The sequence below is a fragment of the Phaethon aethereus genome (genome assembly GCF_964289735.1).
Source record: "Phaethon aethereus genome assembly, chromosome: 17".
Taxonomy (NCBI): Eukaryota; Metazoa; Chordata; class Aves; order Phaethontiformes; family Phaethontidae; genus Phaethon; species Phaethon aethereus.
Genome location: NC_138593.1, coordinates 11,161,261 through 11,180,862, shown reverse-complemented (window position 1 = coordinate 11,180,862; position 19,602 = coordinate 11,161,261). Strand labels below are relative to the sequence as shown.

The 19,602-nt window shown below is 35.5% G+C and overlaps 1 protein-coding gene across 2 annotated transcripts in view; it reads left to right on the top strand.

The window, feature by feature from the left end:
* SPECC1L (sperm antigen with calponin homology and coiled-coil domains 1 like) overlaps positions 1–19,368 on the top strand; it is a gene marked incomplete at both ends in the record, with an annotated part of 49,317 nt that extends 29,949 nt beyond the window's left edge. The window contains 5 exons of one of the 2 annotated variants that reach the window (XM_082007711.1): positions 1,402–1,558; positions 4,850–4,952; positions 16,039–16,155; positions 17,071–17,130; positions 19,279–19,368. In XM_082007711.1, coding sequence (XP_081863837.1) covers positions 1,402–1,558; positions 4,850–4,952; positions 16,039–16,155; positions 17,071–17,130; positions 19,279–19,368 — 527 coding nt within the window. The remainder of the gene's footprint in view (positions 1–1,401; positions 1,559–4,849; positions 4,953–16,038; positions 16,156–17,070; positions 17,131–19,278) is intronic. The other variant, XM_082007710.1, reaches the window with a different exon arrangement.
* Between the last annotated feature and the right edge of the window lie 234 nt (positions 19,369–19,602).

The following is a 19,602-nucleotide window of genomic DNA, read 5'->3' as shown; positions in this document are numbered from 1 at the left end:
GTAGGATTAGGTTTTTTAAGTGAGGCAGAGAAGCATATTACCCTTCTCTAATTAAGCAATTACATTTTGTTTGTGGAAAGAATTATTGTCAATGGTTTAAAATAGGAGGATTGTTCTTTTTAGGTAACAAATGCATCATTGTACATTATCTAATGCATATAAATGTGTTTGCACATTATCTAGCAAAACCTCTACCCAGTCTGTAGGACAAAAGAATGTTTGCAGTGAATCATTTTAAAAAAGCCCATTTTGTGACTGGCATATCCTACAAATATTTTTTCAGTATTACTCATAGTGGTTACTGCACATTTGATGTTAACTTTGGATTTTTAAAAAATAGAGTTAATAAACAGCAGTTTATGTAGTGTTAGATTACTATCAAGCTGACGTCTCAGTATCAGCAGGAGCTTCTAAAATCAAATCTTTAAGATTTATAGCACAAATAGTATGATACTGTGAAAATGATACTTTTTATAAACTAGGCAGAACTAATTTGAGGTAAATATTTTTTAAAAACACCTTTATTTGAGTAAATGGTTTCAAGAAGAAAAGGTTTTTTAGATAATTTTGATTTGTCCTTAAAGAAAAAAAAAATCCACCCAAAAGTGTTTTTTCCCATCTTCTTGTGTCTGGTATTCATAAAGTAATGTATTTGCCCCAAGTCACTAGAAAATAAGTCTCTGATTTATGTGGAGAGTTATAGCTTTGATTTGCATAAATGTAAACAATGGTAGCTATTTAGGCATGAAAGGCAAACCTCATACTTTTAACTGGCAACTCTTCCATGTAGAGAAAACATAACCATTCCAAATTTGGTTTTACAGAGTATAATGCTTGTGCTTTCATTCGAAAGAAAAATTGTTTGTCCTTTGATAAAATGAAACAAGCTCTGTGGAATGTCGCTGAAGGTTCTCAGGTCAATCTTTGTTTTGCTTGCTGATGATATTTAATTAATGTCCAGAGTATCACATAGATGCCAATTCTTGATTGAAATTAAGTGGAAATAAAGCAGCTGTCATCTCTAAATTGTTTTGGTTTTGTTTTTCTTTTTTAACTACTCAAAGCTTAGCAACATAACTACATGGAGTAGAGAAAAATGAAATAGTTTGGTGTTAAAATTCCTTCTCATTCATAAAATCCTTCAAATGGAAGTAGCAATATTCCATTAAGATACATTCATCAAATTTTCTTTGCTTCAAGATACAGGCTTGATCATAAATGTTGGTAGTGCAATCTAAATCCTTGATATTGCCTAAGTGGAAAGTATAAAAACAATATATTGAAGTCTAGTACTCTATATGGGTTTCCATGCATGGTTTCTGAACTAATGCTTGTCAGAAAGCAAGAATGAAAGATTTTATGTTTGTAAATGATAGATATATGGGCGTTTTTCCCACTTAGTGTCTCGAAGAAGTAGTGAAGAAATCAAACGGGATATCAGTGCACCTGATGGAGCATCTCCAGCATCTCTCATGGCAATGGGTACCACCTCACCACAGCTGTCACTCTCATCTTCTCCGACAGCATCAGTCACTCCTACAACCAGGAGTCGAATAAGGTAAAACCCCTTTTTTGTGGTGCACTGAAATGTATTAATTTCATAGATATCTGTCTGCATATATCTAGTGTGCAATGTTGGCACTAAGACTGCAGATTCTACTGCTACCCATACAATAATGATCTTCAATAATCTTTGAGAGCTTCAGAAAGTCTTTTCTGCAGCTCAGTATGTGTTTTAAAAGTCAGACCAGAAGTTAGGCTTTTTAGAGATTATGAGGTCAATACCAAAACTTTATGTTCCACTAGAAAACCAAGCTAAGTCATGTCACTAAATAATAGCATCATATATCAGTTCAAAAGACCATGAAGCCAAATTCAAGAAATGAGCTTACAGTATGTTGAACAAATCTTTCAGAGTAGCTTGGACCCAGGGAGACAGCATGATAAACCTTAACTTTTGTAATTGCAGCTGAAGAAAAAAAGCAGCATGGCTAGGTCTTAATTCCAGACACTGTCAAATCTTCTAAATAGCCATGAGTGAATGGGCCTGGGTTATTTGTCCCACAGATGAAATCATAATGCAAGTCTAAGTAAAAAATGGCCAGGCAACCCCCTTTCATTAGTAAGATAAAAAGACAAGTCTGTGATAAATTTAAAACTTTTCCTATCTGTAGTGTTATCAGTCAAAGGACTTCAAAGTATTTAAGCCTCATGTTATGCAAGTGAAGTATGTACTTAGCCCTGCTTCATAGATTGGGAACATGGCAGGGAAAGGTTAAATGACTTTCTCAAGACCATTTAATACAGAGCTTCCTGACAAAGCTTTCGTACAGCAGAAGTATTGAACCCTTAATATTCTGAGACATTTGCCAAATGTAATAATTACATTATAACATTGTGTAGTTAATTACAGCTGTGGGTGCCATTGAAAATTATTTCCCTGAAATCAGCTGAGGCATGCCTCAGGGCTGCTCTTCTTTCACTGTGCAGAAGTTAAACTGAGTTTGGATCTGTGACTACTTTACCAGCAGCAATTAATATTGTGTGTGTTAGCACCTAAATTTAGACTGAGTACATCCAGAAATAATAAAAAATAGACTAAAACACATGTATATGAACTTTGAACTGGTAATGTATAAAATTGCATTGATGACAGCCTGCAGACTGTAGCAAATAGCTTGGCATTTCATGGTAAAATTGTACAGTTATAATTATGCTAATCATTACTATACTGCCTGACCATTGACTGCAATGCTAAGCACTACAAGAAGATTTAGCAATGGAATAGGCAGCAGTGGGTGTGCAGTGATGAGCATGCTCTTTGGAACAGTCCTCAGAATGTGGCTGCTGGACTTCAATTTGTTATGTGATCAGGTTTCACTTTTTACCCTTGCCTTTTTCTGAAAGTTGTTGTAAAATAAACAGTTATTGCTATAATTCACTAAAACAAATATTTGCAGTTTACTGTTCCCTGTTCTAGTTGAAACTTCATTGGCTCTTTGTTTTGGAATACAGTTGACCTAATATACTAACTTGTAAGATTTATATGCCAAACCATTTCTCAATCACCAGTGGAAAAAAAATACACCAATTTGGGTTGCTGAAATATGTAACAGTTTAAGAACTAAACTACAGAATTTCTTGAAGCATCATTCTGGCTGTGTGGTACCTACGAAGTTTAGATACAGTAACCTCTGATAACTTATTTCATATTTAAAATACACAATTAGCAACTTCCTTGTCATGTCAAATCTCTGAGATTAGCAGTTAGGTTTGAAGGCTCATACTACTATCTTTTGTGCTGAAAGGCACTTACTGTTTCCTTTTTATTATTCTGCTGTGCATATTTTTCATGGATGTTTCAAATGTTATCTCGTTCTAAGTAACTTTGAGACCTTGCTATCTGTATTTCAGTGAAGACTGGCCAAGCAAATTGCAATACATATACTTAAGATTAGTGCTCTAGTATGTTTCGTTGTATGTTGGCACAAGTTCTCTTCTTTTACACGTTGAGTGACAGATGCTGATACATGGAACAGTCTCTGGTCTTCTGTTCATAGCACACAGGCATGAAGAAATCCACATTCTCTGGATGCTTTCTTTTCCCCTCGCAGGACCTGGAAAATTGCTACCTGTAAATCTGCAGCAAAAAATCCAGTTAAAATATTATGTATTTCCACATTCCACCCCTCTTTCCCATCACCAAATGGGTTGTAAAGAACAAAGAGTTGAAGATTTGAGAGTGAATGTATACAATGTATATGTCGTCTTGGAAATATCCAAAAGGAGTAACTTAGGGTATCATCTCTGTGGATGTTATGAGAATCTTGCTTACATCTGCATACAACTCTTTAAAAAATAGCAGATGAGAGAATCTCTGCAGTATGGATTCACTGATAGCTATGTTATTTTAGTTTTCCAAATGGAAATTATAAAAAATAAGAACAACTGCCAGCACACTTTATTTCCAGTAACTAAGCGCCATCATGGTGTAATACTTAGTCTTTTTGTCAGAGACTGTTCACCACAGTATCTATTGAAATATTGAATCATGTAATAGGGCCACTACAAAAGTATTAACCTCTATAATACATATTTTTTAATCGAAGCGCTCATTTCTGAAGCCTGGTAAAGAGGTGCTTGTAATGCAAGACTCACGTGGAAAAACTGGCCAATCTGGATACGTTCGTTCTTTTCTTCCCCAATTTTTCCTTAAACAAAAAATGTCTTGATAGCTTGACAGACTGGAAGTGAAGTTGATAGCTTTCATTGACAATTGAACATTCTTATTTGAAAAGACTGAATCATTATTGTGCCATTATAGCAAATGGCAGGTCAACCTAGTTAGATCTCCCCTGTCTTTTTCAGGAACTCCAGATCTCAGGCAAATGTCTGTTAATAACAGCATGCTGCTAATATGCACGCTTGGTGTTTCAAGGTGACATTTGTAGTCAGCCATGAGATGCAAAAGAGATAGCATCAGTTTATTCTTTCTCTAAATACAAAATAAAGTCACTTGAGTTAGCTTAATGGTTCAAGCTGGAACTTACCATGTTGTGAGTTTAATTTTCTGAACTCTTAGAAAAAATGTCATGGAGGTTGAAAGACCTAGGAGAAAAGTTTGATTTAAAGTAAAAAGAAGGCTAATTTGCTAATGAAAGAATTACTCTGAAATAACTCTTAAGTCTCTGCAGGCATTTGTGTGCATTCTATTTTTCGGTCAGTAGTGCTATACACTACTACTTTCACTGGGACAATAATTTGTCCTTTTTTTAAGCTTTTACAATACGTACTTCTGTTGCAAAAGATATGTTACAAGCTCGAAGTTGCACTTCTTCCTTGTTCCTAGGGAAGAGAGGAAAGATCCCTTGTCTGCCCTAGCAAGAGAATATGGAGGATCCAAGAGAAATGCCTTGCTGAAGTGGTGCCAGAAAAAAACAGAAGGATATCAGGTAACTGTAGAGCTGTTTAACGTAGCGTACTTCTAGCTGCAACATATCAGAATCTGCCAATGGCATAAACCAGGCTGCTCCACAGTTGACTGCATAGATTGCAATGGCACTGGTATGTACTGTACTCTCTTCTTGGAACACACGCTACAAGTCCTAACCTAACATTAATAGCTCTTTAGTCACTTTGCTCCATGTTGATAATAGTTGTGGTTTTTTTCTTTTCTTAAGGGGGGCAGCTGACCTCCTGTGGAGGCACTTTAAAACAGCCTTTTACAGATTGCACTTTTGAAACTCTAACTGAAACTTTTGCAACTTAAGGTTTAAATTAATGTTTCCCAAATGCAGTTAAAGTACCATTTCTGGGATTTCAGAGATTTTTTAATAGGTAATTAGTGTAGTTTTATTTGGATCTTTCAATGTGCTCCCATTTAGTTCTGTATTTACGGACAGTTTGTTTTGTGAAGGTGCATTGTCTTGCATTTTGAACTTGGCTTTCTACTGCAGTTCCAGACTTTTTTTTTTTGTTTTTTGTTTTCACTTAGCCCAAATGTTATCAGAAGCCAAAAGAACTAACAAGATAACTATCCAGAGTTCTCCTGATTACATTATTTTTTCCAAAGAATAGTGGCTTCAGCAAACTAAACCAGGATGTTAATGGTCTGACCATGAGGTATTTGTTTGGTTAACTTGTATTGAAAGTGTTTGGAGTTCCCAACACAATCCTCAGTTTAAGAACTTTACTCTTTCCATGACTTGAGACTCACAATGCAGGAGGAAGTTGAGAGCTGCATAACAGGATGATCGCCCATCCATAGGAAAAGTTGTCCTTCAGTACAATGGACAGGCTTGTGATATAAGCCCTCCCCCCTCTTCCTGTGGCACGTCTAGTACTAAATTGTGCTATTTCTGAGCATAAGCTTCGTTGTGGAAAGAGCCTTTCTCCTTCCCCACATTTTGAAAAGGGCAGGATGTTATATTTCTTTATAAATCCTCTAAAACTGTATGCAAAAATGTTTTCCCATATTGTCTTGAAATGAAAGATGAATTTGACAGCTTCCTTATGTGGTTAGGAAAAGTAATAGAAAATATTCCAAACCTTTCATTCTGTAGTTGTATACACATGCAAGAGCATGCTTTTGTTTATATAGATTGCTGCTCATAATTGCTTGAGTTTTATAAACACTAGTAGAAGAGGAGGTTTTGAGACTTATTTTACTTGCTTCAACAACTGTAGTATGGTTCTCTGCTTGTGTTGCTACTGAGAAACGATACCATACAGCGTCTGTAGAACTTCTTTTGAAAGAGCCTGCCTTCTTTTGAAAGAGTAAGATAATAACAGGAGGTTATGTTTAAAGTTAGTTTTTGGAGAAGAATGCCTTTTGCTTTAGGCACGCTCATTTTTCATTTGTTCACTATACAGAATTTGATTATTTTCAGCATCCCCTGAAATTCAGTTCTGGTAGAAGACCATGTTAGTTGTGTTTTAATGTTTTAAATAGATTTAGCATTGTATTCATTGTGAATAGTGCTTATCCAGCTTTCTGGCATCTCAACAACGTTATCGATACCAGATAAGGATTGATTTTCTTTTTTTTTTTTAATTGAAGCTTTGGTTAGTTTTAGTTTTATTTTAAAACTACATGGATTTAAAACTGACAAACAGTAAACAAGCATCAGAATAATGAACCTTTCCCTTCCTCATTGAATCCTACTTAAGGTATTCTAGCTCACTTCCTACTTCCCTTTCACCCAAATATTGATAGGATACCTTTTCTTACCTCCAGTTCCTCCTAGTGTCTTATACTCTGACACAGTTCCCTTTTATCCCCAGCATTTCCCATCATTATAACTTATACTTTTCTTCTATACCACTGTTTTCTTTTGTTTGGCTTAGCGTCTGGGCAAGAGCCAGCACGTGCTTTTTTTAAAACTAGCCACATGCAGACTGGCCAGCAGTCCGCTGTCTCTGAGCTGCTGCATGAGCCACATAGAGCAGAGGAGTTCTAAATATCCCAGCCTTTTCCACTGCAGGAATAGCAGTAGGTCCGCCTTCTATCTAGTCACCAATGTCTGTCCCGTTATGTATTTAAATAAGATGTTAGCTATTATTTTTTTTTAGTTACAAACACAGCAGGTTAAAGGAAAAATACGTGCCAATTGATTCTGTAATAAGTTCTAAAGGACCTGGAAGAGTTTAACCATGATTTGGAAACAAGGAAAAGAAAAAGGAAGTCTTAGAAGGCTTTTGTTTCAGAATAATTATTTTGTCAAATTTTGTCCTATTGATATTATATAAATTTTTCTAATGCAAATCTAATTAAACTACCAATATCTAAGTAAAACTAAGCACTATAAGACAGTATTATTCAAGTATGTCTGCCAACATGGAAAGATGTTTACTTCTTCATCAGTTGCCAATAACAATTACTTTTTTGGTCTTGTTTTCTCCCTCTCACCTGGAGTTTATAAAAAACTACTCACAGCTGTAGCTTTTTATACATACATAAATATTTATAGAAGATTGTATGTAAAATATTTATATGAAATATCAACAGCTGAAATAATTTCCTAGAGAAGATGGAACCATGCACATTCAGCTAAAGCCCCATTTCTAACAGACCCATGTTTGCTCCTGGCATTGCTTTACCTTTCATTTCTGGGATTCTATTTTGCACTGGGTATTGGAGAATAGTTGAATTTCTGGTTTATGTGTAGACTAATAAATAGTAATCACACAAATAGTCAGATACAAATCTTAATTTCAAAAAATTTATTTAAAGTGTACAGAGTTAAAGGTAAGCTGCTAGTGGGTTAAAATATTAAAAACAAGGTATGATATTGTTGGCTTGCCCACAATAATGAGCAGCAGCCTAGGATTGACTGTTATTCTCCTTGGAGGCCACCTATAGTTCTTGAGCTGCTTTTTATTCCATGTGTTGAAAATACTAAAGAAGAAAAAAACCCAACACACCAAGGTCTGTACTGTTTTGCAGAGAGAAGGTTTCCTTTATTCACATGATCCTTGTGGAGAATACAGTGCTACTTAATCACTGGCTACAAGTAGGTTTTTTTGTGGGGTTTTTTTGTCTGCTCAAATAAAATGGGAGAACAACTTCTGCTCTCCTACCCTCTCTAGGAAGTAACTTGCAAGCTTTTGATTAAAAGTCTTAACTATCTCTGCTTTAGAAGCTTACAATTTTTGAATGATAAATAATTCAAAGATGATAGTGTGGTGAAGCTCTAATTCCAGCCCCTTATAGTGGAAGGATTTTAAAGTCCTGCACACACATTCACAGACATTTACACCAAACCGCGCTTTCCACCTTTGACAAATATGTAGTTCCATATAGCAGAATTTTTAAAGGAATCTTAAGACTTTCTCTTTTGTCAGTGCATTATGATAAACAAGCTAGTAACTAACCCTGTTAAAAAAACTATGATAAATTACTTCATTGTACAGTTTTCTTGATTTACTCAGGCATATTTGGGACAGAATAAATGAACAGATTTCTTGAAATGTAGTTGTGGAACAATATATAGCTGTGTTCCAATTCTGGTATTTTTTAAAGAGTACCTCAAAAAAAGAAGAGAGGTTTAAATAGCCAATAAAAATAAGATAAATTCTTACTGATGTAAAAAAACTGTATGGCTTTTTCTCTTCCTTTATTGTTACTTTTAATATACATGCTGTTTGAATATTGGTTGCAAGTAGAATTTCTCCTTGAAGCTCTGGTTTGGAGAATGGCAATCTGCAGAAGGTCATTGCAGAACTAGCAGCAGGCAGATTCTGTATTAACTTTCATCTAGAGCCTGTTCAGTCTAGACAGTATTGCACTCACTGAGTTACTGAGTTTAATTATATTCAAGGCTGAACAGATCCCTAAGCCATGAAAGAGGAGAGCTGCTCTCTTAAGATAAGGGGGGTTTTTTAAGCTTTTAGATAAAGGAGGAGCAAATCACCTTTAGTTTTCAGATTAACAGGCACAAAATAGTTGAAACTTGATCATGTGGTATGTACTCAGGATCTGACATACTGATTCAGAGTACGGTGCCAAGTGCTGCATTTTCCAGAGAGAAGAGAATCCTCCCGGCTTCTCTAAAATATGTGCAGTGTCATAAAACTGTCATAAATTCCAAATATCTTCAAAGCATAAAGTAATCCCGTCCAGCTGTTATGGAGCATTTACCCTAGCTGGAACACAGCTACTTTCATTTTGAGTACACAACTAATAGAAGTCCAAAAAAGGATGTGAGCATGCATATTTCATGTTAAGAAGGGGACCAAGAAACAGGATACACACAGCCTTGCCCATTCTTATCTACAGCAATATTTCAATTTATTTTCCATGTTTTGTCAGCATTCTGAGAGATAATTCACTTCCAGAAGTCTGACACCAAAAAAGCAATTGTCACAAGATAGAAAAAAAAATAGACTACTTTTTTTTTTTTAAGCTTCTTTAAGCTTTCCATGCTTCCTAGTTACAGATGCACTGGAAGACCTCCTTAATGTAGCCTTGTAGTACCTGCCCTCTAATTCATGCAATGCTGCATTTTTCCGGAAAAGCCACCTAATATTTACCTTCCATATAGATCAAAGCTACACATCTTACAAAAAATGAAAACTTGTTATCTATGTGGTGGTAATAAACAATAAAATTGTTTAGTGACTGAGTATGAACGTAAGTGTACCTAATGCAGTGCTGACTGCACCTTGAAATCAAGCAATGCTTTCATTTGTACTCAAGTAATAAGACTGTGCTTTTGTAAGCCTGTGTTCAAATAATGATTCCAGGGTGTGCATGCTTTCCCTAGTGCTGTCTGATTTGATTCATCGAAGTAGTCAGGCTGCCAAAACACTTCTCTCCTTGGTTTAAGCTGTGATGCTTTAACCAAAAATTATTTAGTTAAGGAAGGACATGCTTCCTTTTTCTGTTTGGATTGGATTCTGATACAAGAGAAATGTCAACTTGTTAGACTTAATTACAACAAAATTTAGAATAAATTATGAAGCTGTGTGTATCTCTGTAAGTGCTTACAATGTAAATGTCTGAAGCCATTATTGGGTTTTTTGGGGAATGACTGCCCCTTTTATGGTGTTTTTTTGGTGCCAAACCTGAAAAATAGTATTTCTTTGTTATGAAAAGAAACATTAGCAGTCAATATTTAAGGGTTTTGATGGTTTATATTTGCCATTTACTGCCTTTTCAGAGGCTGGGATTGAAGAGGTGGTAGTTGGAACTGCTGTTAAGTGTATTCCAGAAATACTTCTACATTCTTACCTACTGCCAGAAGTACTGATAGCCTCATCTTTAATCTGTGATTTGAGAATTAGTGAATCCTGATTCAGTGGAGCATGGATAGCAGTTATTTTGTAGTTTACCTTTCTAAATTTTTTAATGGATACTCTTTTCTTTTGTGTGTGTATGTGTCTTTAAAAGCTTTTAAAAGCTTTTTAATAGTAATTTTCTGCCATGGGAAGAAGCCTGCCAAGGTCTGTACACTTAAACCTCAAATCTTCTTTTAATGGTTTAATATATTACAGTACAGAATCATATTAATTCTTTTGCTTTCTCAGCCCACTTATTCCATTAACTAATACAACGGACACATAGACACATGTTTTTATTTTCTCCATGTCCTAATTCTTTTGTGAGCCAAACTGAGGATGTGGGAACCTCTCCTTGTGCAGAGCAAGGGATGGAGAAATAGCTGCTATGAAGTATGCTCCTCTGCTCAAATTGTAATATATGTAATTCAGGGAGATTGAAGACAGCTGTGGATATGTCTGATGAAAAGATAGTTGAAATAACTTTGTTATTAGTTTGTAACTCTGATTTAGAAACCATGGTTTCTATAGTTGGGTTTTTTTGGTGTTAGCAGTTTTTTTCAGCTGTGGAGTTTGTAGGGGGGTGGGGTGGGGAAAGGAATCACTGGGTTATAATAGTTAATATCTGTTCCTTGCTTTTTTAAAAAAGGTATTTTTGCTGATTATAGAGGACCCTCAGTTACTTTAGGATTATTGCAAAAAACAATACAAGACAACTTGAAAATTAGCACTACACTGGTTAAAAACACTTTAAATTTGTGAATTCTAGAAAAGTCATAGCTTGGGCAATAGACTGATGTTATGCAGAGCCCTGTTAAGCACTCTAGAGTGTTTCTAGTGAGGGTGATTACTCCACTTCTCTGGGCAACCTATTCCAATGCTTAATTTTTTCCTGGTGAAGACTTTTCTTCTTAAATCCAGACAGAATTTCGCTGGAAAGAAATTGTGGCTGTTGTGTCTTGTCCTGTCACCATGTGTCCTTGTGAAGAGAGTACCTCCATCTTTTCTGTAACTGCCTTTTAGGCATTGGAAGACTCCGATTACATCTCTCCTGAATCTTCTTTAGGCTGAATAAATCAAATTCCTTCAACCTTTCTTCATCTGTCAAGTTCTCCAACCATCTAATCATCTTGGTTAACTCTCTGCTGGACCCTTTTTTATTCTTCAATGACTACTTTGAACTGGGGGGACCAAAGCTCTATACAGTATTCCAGGATAAGGGCCCAGTAGCCTCTAAGAGTCCCATCCCTCAAACTGCTTGGCAGTACTCTCAGTGATGCAGCTCAGGATAGTTTGCCACCTTTACTACAAGGATGCACTTCTGATTCATGTTCAAATCCAGTTCATTTGCTGTTTAACCACTACTGTATTTCAGCCTAAAGCTGATGGATTGCTTTGTTCCTATTACATTTCAATGCTGTTTCAAGAAGAATCTTCTTACTCTTTTTTTCCTACGGGAGCACAAGGGAATAATAATTTTGTGGTGACTGCTCCTGCTCTGCTCTTTGCAGTTTAATAGGAGCTTGAGTCATGCTTGAAATGCTTTTTGGTTGTGGATCCACCTGGTTATTCCCCTACCATCTTTTTTCTCCCTCTTTGTCATTGCTGTAGAATGGACTATAGAATTTGGTCTGTTGATTATGTAAAATGTAATATTCTTATGCTCTGTCTCTAGAAAAGTCTTACAAATTTTTTAACCCTTGGTTTTTATTCCTGGTTGCAAAGTGTCGTCCACAGATCTTTTTATGACAATAGCCTGTTGCTTAACACCTTTTGTTAGAATTGCCTTTTTTAAAAAAATCTCTCCCAAATACCAGAAGTGACTTCACTCCCACCCTAAGGATTAATCATTAATAGACAAGGACTGACAAATCTCATTGTACTTCAACTATCTCTAGAAAGCCTTATTCCTCATTTGACAATTTATCTGAATGTATGTCCTTCAATTGCTTTAGTACTTTGTGGTCCGAAATGGCTTGAAGAAAAATTCCAGATTAGATTCCAGCAGAATTATCTTAATAGAGCCAATTACTTAATAAAAGCAGTAACAAAGAAGAAATTATGTCAGAGATTTTAGGCTGATGTTCTGTTTACCGTCAATTCTTTGATAAATAAGAGCTTAAAGCAGGATTGATTTCATTACAGTGACCAAGCTTTTTCAAAAAACCACAAGTAGTTAAAAGCATTTAGGAAATAAAATTGTGCTGCATTTAAATGTGCCAATTATGTGCTCAAAGCCCTACATAAAAAATTAAATTTTCAGTTTACATGACAATCTGCCCAGTTTCTAGATTTGTTTTTTAGTGTCTTACCAATATTATACTTTCTTAGTCTGAGAGGTAATAATAATTCATAATGCTCAGAGCAATTGGAAACAGAAACCAGTCCCTTTTAATTGTTTCCTTCCGTTGTATTTAATTCAGCTTCTCTGGCTACATTAAGATTCTTGGATGATGGGTTTGTTTTCTGCTTGTTGTCTTAATAATAAAAGCTGGACCCTACAGGAAGATTTAGAAAAATAGGTTATTCCAAGTTCTTTTTAAGAATGAACCAAACTTGTAGGTGAACTTTTATAAGTGGCCCTTTTTTCCCAATGTTTGTATTAAAAATTCAACATTCTATGGATGCTATTAAAATTCGAAGTGAAATTTTTAGTTTATACAACTGTAATGTTTAAGGGAAGAGGACTTTTTCTTGTTTTAGTTTTATTTACCATTTGCAGTACAACTTTATCCTGTTTTTCTTGCTCACATGTTGGGGTGAGGGAATATACTTATAAAACGATGAAAAATGCCTCTAGATTTTGGAGGTGAGCATTCCTCATGGTTTTTAAATCATGTGAAGAGTTCTTTCTTCAGCCCCAGTTGTTCTATAGGTCTATTTTCCAGTGCATTCAGACTGTTTTGATACCTTGCAATTTCTGTCTTCATGTATTCTGAGCACAAGTCTTCCTTCTTCATCCACAGGGTCAAACCTCAGGTATAGGTTCAGATGATCTCATACACATCACTGTAGCATCCTATTTTCTAATTCTGATGAATGCATTCTTGCCTGTTGATGTCCATCCTGACTGTTGCAAAGATGACTATTCCAGCTCATTGCTTTAACAGTGTATTGCATTGTTTGCTTCTCCTTTCTCTTTGCTCTGTCATTTCCAGTATAAGCTTACTGTTCTCACTTTGAAGGCTGTGTACCCTTCCATCCCTCTTTCAGTACTGAGATCTCATCTGTACTTCAGTAATACTGGTGTTTAGGCTCAAACTCTTAAATTTTGAAATAAATATTGCTGTGCTTCCTCTGAAATGTGTGGAGCAACCTGGGAGAGAAAAAAGAGATTGTAAGCTCTGTGAGGCAAGGTAGTATCAAACTTTATTTTCTTTGTACAGTGACTGGTGGCTGGCTTTAATGGACTCCTGGTCTATGGTAAATGGAGTATATTCTGTGATAATACCAATTCAGCAGGTTCTTATTGAAACTATATCCAGCAGTAAGTCACTAAGTTGGAAACTGCTGTGTTAGACACTGTTGATCAGATTCAGCAATGCTTCAGCATTCCTCCTTACAAGGAATGTCATATCTACCCTTATAGTCCCGAGAGTTAAAAATTTGCTATTGCTCTTCAGTAGCTTTAACTAATACAAATTTTTTTAATAGTCTGGCTCAATACATGCATGTATGTCTGAGCAAATCTGTGTTTCACTTAACTGTGATAATGCAATGTACATCTTTCTTTTCCCCTTCCCACGTCACTTGGCCATCCTGGGGAAGGAGGGAGAATATTTCAGCCAAGGGGTGAAAACTAGGACGGAGTTTTTCTCCCTCGAGATTCTGTAGCAAGGGAAACATGATCATTCAGATTTGATTTTTGTAACTAGCTTGCCACAGATGACTGTGACAAGAGAAAGTCCCTCTCCCTTCTTTTATCCATCTTATTGATATGGATGTGATTTGAGGCATTACTGGTTACAGGGTAGGGAGAAAGAACTTTTCAAAAAGTAACTTTGTAAACAGACACAAATAGGAATTTATTGCCTTTAACAATCTGATATTTTTTCCTTTTTTTCCTTAAAGCCTTGTACTGTGTTGCATTTGTTTGCCTAATTTAAGTAACATCGAAAAAGTTTTAACCAAGCATTAATTTAAATCCAATTTCCTGCCTCTCTTGAGGAGAAAGGAGTGAGACCTTAATTTTTTTTCATTTGCTTTTAAATTTTCCCACCCCTGTGGCTTGAGGAAGCTGTGTGAAGAACATGTTCCCACAGACTGGGGGTCTCTAACAATGACATTTCCGTTTGCAGCCAGGCAGCGGGACGGCAGGCGAGGCTCAGACCACTGCCTTGGGCATTGTGAGCCTGAGCACGTACGCTTACGTCACCAGAGCTTGAACCTGCGTTTGGTGGACTTTGTATAAAAAGTGCTAAAGCTGAGCAGGAAGTGGAGATTTCCCTCTCATTCTTCCAGAAATTGCCTTTAGTTTTGTTTTTTCCTCTGTTGGAAGGGATTGCAGTTGTTTTCCATTTGTAATCCAAATCATTGGTTTGACAAGAAATAAAACTGCCTTCGTTCTCAGCCTGTGTGGCACAGTAACACTGATTCTGGGTAGATTTTTCTGCATTAGGAGTGAGAAGTCCTAGTGTCTTGTCAAAGGCAGGTGATGACTATTAAATTGCTGTCAGGTGAAAGTTTGACTTGTGTGATTGTGTTTCTGCAACTCTGTGACTGGAGGTTATAGTTCCTGCTACATTAAAATTTTTAAAACTAAGTAGTGGAGCTGGTTAGCTTCTGCTTAAGCCCAGTTAAGTGAGTTAGATATTAAAGCGTATTTATATTTCTCCATAAAGGTCTAAAAGATAAACTGTGAGTTGTTGTTACTGGTTGTTTTTTAATTAAAGTTTAAACTGACTGCTATCCACTTAGCCTCTTTACCGTTGTTTGACTGCCAACAGCCAAGTGTACAGTAATTTAAAAAGTCACTGAGGCGACTTGTTCATAACTCTTTTGGACAGGGCTGACTCTTTTTACAATAATATATACAGTCTCAGGAGATGCTTTTACCAGTGCCACTGAGTTTCCTACTGGAACTAAAAAATCAAGAGTGCAAGACTGCATTTTTCAACTTAAGTTCCAATCCCAAAGATAACGATTCCTTGCCACCATCAGTGTTAAATCTGTTGGAACATCTTTGTTTCCAACTGAAACTTAATTTTTGTTTGTGATCTTGTTCACATAAGTTTCTGTATAGAAATGGTTAGTTTAGAAAAGAAAATACTTGTCCTCATCAGTTGGAAATTTTATCTGGATAGTAATGCAGCAGAAGCAGAAAAGTAAAATCTGACATTAACAGAGCTACTACCACATGGTCTGTTTCAGGGATTTTTGGCATACATCTCTAACTCATTTGCTTTTCTGTCTTGGTGTGTACAGTTGTACCCAATCTATACTATTACCATCCCTAGCACAGTATTTTACACCTTTTAACACACACATTTTGCACTTGGGGATGGAGCTTAATCATACCTGGAATTCATATACAAGATGACAGACTTTCTTCTCACTAAATTTTTCTGTTGTTCTCTGTAGTAGTGGGTTTTGGCTTCTTTCCACAGAGCTCTAGTATTAGGCTGCTCGCTTTCTCTGCTGATTTCTTTAAAGGTATTAAAAAAGAAAAAAAACAAAACACAAAAAAACCATACGTATTGGTAGAACTAATACTTGTTAGATTAAGATTTTAGTATTTTTTATGTTTTTTTTCCCTTCAAGAATATAGACATAACAAACTTCAGCAGTAGCTGGAATGATGGCTTGGCTTTCTGTGCAGTCCTCCATACTTACCTCCCAGCCCATATTCCCTATCAAGAACTAAACAGCCAGGACAAGGTATGATATTAAAAATCCCATTCCTGGGACTGTGAGACTATATAATTAATATGAGTTAATAAAGAAGAATGAACAAATTTGAGTTCTAAAAAAACCCAATCTTACCAGGAATTTTAATTGAAACACTTCAAACTACCTTGCTGCTATTCTTACTATAACATTTTAATATTATGAGATCATTGGGTTAAACAGGATTTGGAACAGATATAAAAAAAAATTTAAAATAACAGAAGGTCATAAATTTAAGTGTGAGGCATTTAACCCAAACAGCTGGGAAGTGTTTTCAGTTTGGGTTTTGGAAACAAGGAGTGTTTAAGCTTAAAGATTTTCAATCCATCGATTTTGTATCTTGACATGTTTTGTTCATCGCTTTTCAATATCGCAAGGATGTTGTTTCATCCTACTTGCTCATACTGATAAGCGACTGTGATACTCTTCTCAAGTGATACATATCAAATAAAGGTAAACTAGAAGATGTCATGACTGCAGAGTCTGTATGTATTCTAGTGTGCTATAGTTAATACCTACTGGCATGTTATCTGGAGATGTATTATTAACGATAATTCCTAAAAAAAAAGATGGGGAAATTTCGTTAACACATGAAGAGATTTTTTATTTATGCTTTTTAAAGAATAAATAGTTTATTCTTTAGCATTTTCTAACTCAGTCATTCTTCACTGACAATGATTTCTCAGCATTACCTTCTAAATGAGGAATTAATAAAAATTTTCCATATATTTTTGGATTATATTAAGACATGTTAACTCCTACGGCTCTTTTTAAATTACTATGGTCAAATTATAGACTCCATTTGAAGCAAAAGTAGCAGCATTACTATGAACATTCCTGACACCACTTCATTATGTTTGCAGTAGTATTTCCTTGGATTCTAACATGTTTTTATATCTCATGCAGAGAAGAAATTTCACTTTGGCTTTTCAGGCAGCTGAAAGTGTTGGCATCAAATCTACTCTGGTAAGTTAAATGCATACTAAATTAATTATGTCCCATTTATAAAAATCAAATTATCCTATTTTGTACTTTTGAAAGATTTTAGTGCTTTATACTTAAAAATAGCAGCAGATGAGCTCAGCTTGAGGCTATTGACCATGTATCATACTTGACTGAGAAACATAAATTAGTGGCTTTGTTTAATAAACCCACTATCATCAACAACTTAAGCTTACATGGTTTTTGCATTAAATAGTGACTGAGATACAGACCTGTACTCCAGCCACTGCAACAAAGGCAACAGCATGATAGCCTATAGCAGATAAACTCCTAAGCTATAAAAGGAAGATTCACCAAAACTCATCTCCCAATATCATAAGAAATAATAATAAAGGCAATGGATTTGCTTGAGAATAATTTAAGAAATAGTTACATGATTAAATGTTCAAGAATTCATTAATTCTCTCCTGTTTCTGACCTACTTTCAAATTATTTGGGCTTTTTGGAATTCTGAATGTAGAAATCAAACTATGTAATTTGTTCTTTTGCTCAGTATAATATGAGAGTCAAGATTTTAACTCAAGTTTAGACTTTTAATTGGTCATCATTATAAATAATTGAAAGGGGGTTTTAAATCATTGTTTATGTTAAGGTTAAGCTTTCTTATACAAATTTTAGCTTAGAAGAATTAGTTTTCAATAGTATAGTATTTACTAGAAAAGGAAGATTTCTGAAAGTGTAGAATTGGGAGAATCCCAAGCCTTTGTGAATAATGACAAAAATTAAGCTAAAATTGCCAGTATCAGAAATTATGCTTAAGTGATACTTTTGTAACTTAAATTCTAACAAAGCTGCTATAGTTAGCAACTAATAAAACAAAATCAGACATTTTTAAAATGACACTTTCCCTGATCCTTATCAGAGCCTTTCCCCCCCCAGCATTGTATTTGCTGACAATTGCAATGCAGCTGTTGGGCTTTAGTACTTTGACTTTTCAGTGATTTGAAACATGGAAGTTTCTTACCAAGTGCTGATGTAAGAACTAGATTGTCGAAAATGACTGCAGTAATTCTTACGTAATTCAAGTTTAGTCTAAATGGTTGCTGTCTGTCCTTTCATTTTATGATGTACTTAATTACAGATACTCTAAAAAGGCAAATTGAATGGAATTATATCTTCCAAGTGCAATTGTATCCATCTTAAGGGTTTAGTATCTATTTACATACCTACATACGCAGTGTGTATGATGTTTGTGGATTTTTTTCCTTGTTCATATTGCATGGGAAGAAGCTGAAAAAGGGTGTGAAAACTACTGTATGTAAATAGTAGTGGTAGTGTAAGGGGAAGTTATTTGTTCCCTGAATAAGAAAGTGTTCAGCTACTTTCATGTGGAGAATTTTAAAAAATTGCTTTCTATTTTCTTGAGTTCTGGAGGTTCCTGAACCCAAAGCTTACAAAATAGACCCTTACAGTAAACAAAAATTATTTAAAACTACATCATTTTGTTTTCCTTTGTAAATGTGTTGAAAAGGGTAGATCAGGCTTTGTTTACCCTACTTATTCACAGTCTGATGTACTGTTACTGTGTGAACTGGTCTATCAGTTAGACAGGAACTGATTGCTTTGTCTTTTGTATATACCCAAATTGGTAGTAAACTTCCCTCTTCCTTGCCTCTTTGCTCAAAAATACATATAAAGTAATCTGAAGTTCAGTAGTCTCCTGTAAAATGAGATTCAATTATTTATTGACGCTGACTCTTGCCCAGATATGAAGTTTCAGCTTTAGCTTCAATTAATATCTGGGCCTGGATTCTGTGACTCACAGTACGTGGATAGGTTGCATTGACTTGCAAGGCTGACGTAGGGGTATGTGAACACTAAATTCTTGACTACTATACCAGTTGTACTAAGTGGGGGACAACTCAAGTATGCACAGCATTACACATTCCGATCTTAAGTCAACAAAATAACTATCTACAGATACGCTATTCACAGCTGTTTATATTTTGTAAGTAATACAAAGATGTATGACAGAAAACAGAGCTTTCTTCATCAATACTTTAAATTGTGGAAACTTTACAGGTTTACCATTCCCAGAAATTTGTAAAAACACTGCCACATTTCTCACAAGCTTATCATTCCTGATTTTGACCAATCTGTTTTCTGTGACAGGACATCAATGAAATGGTGCGAACTGAGCGTCCAGACTGGCAGAATGTCATGCTGTATGTTACAGCAATTTACAAATACTTTGAAACCTGAACCCCTAATAATTCAACAGATCCATGGGATAGAACCAAAATGAGCTACCAGATGGAAATCTTACTGAAATGCTAATCCCTGTTTCACTGGCAACTGGCAACATTTTAGTCCCCTCAAACGTCAGTGACACTATCCTGGATTGCCTCAGATTGCTTCAGCTACTAAGCCTGGAAACAACTGTTTAAAGCAAGAACTTGTTGCCGCAGTGCTTGGAATAACCCAAGTTATTAAGCT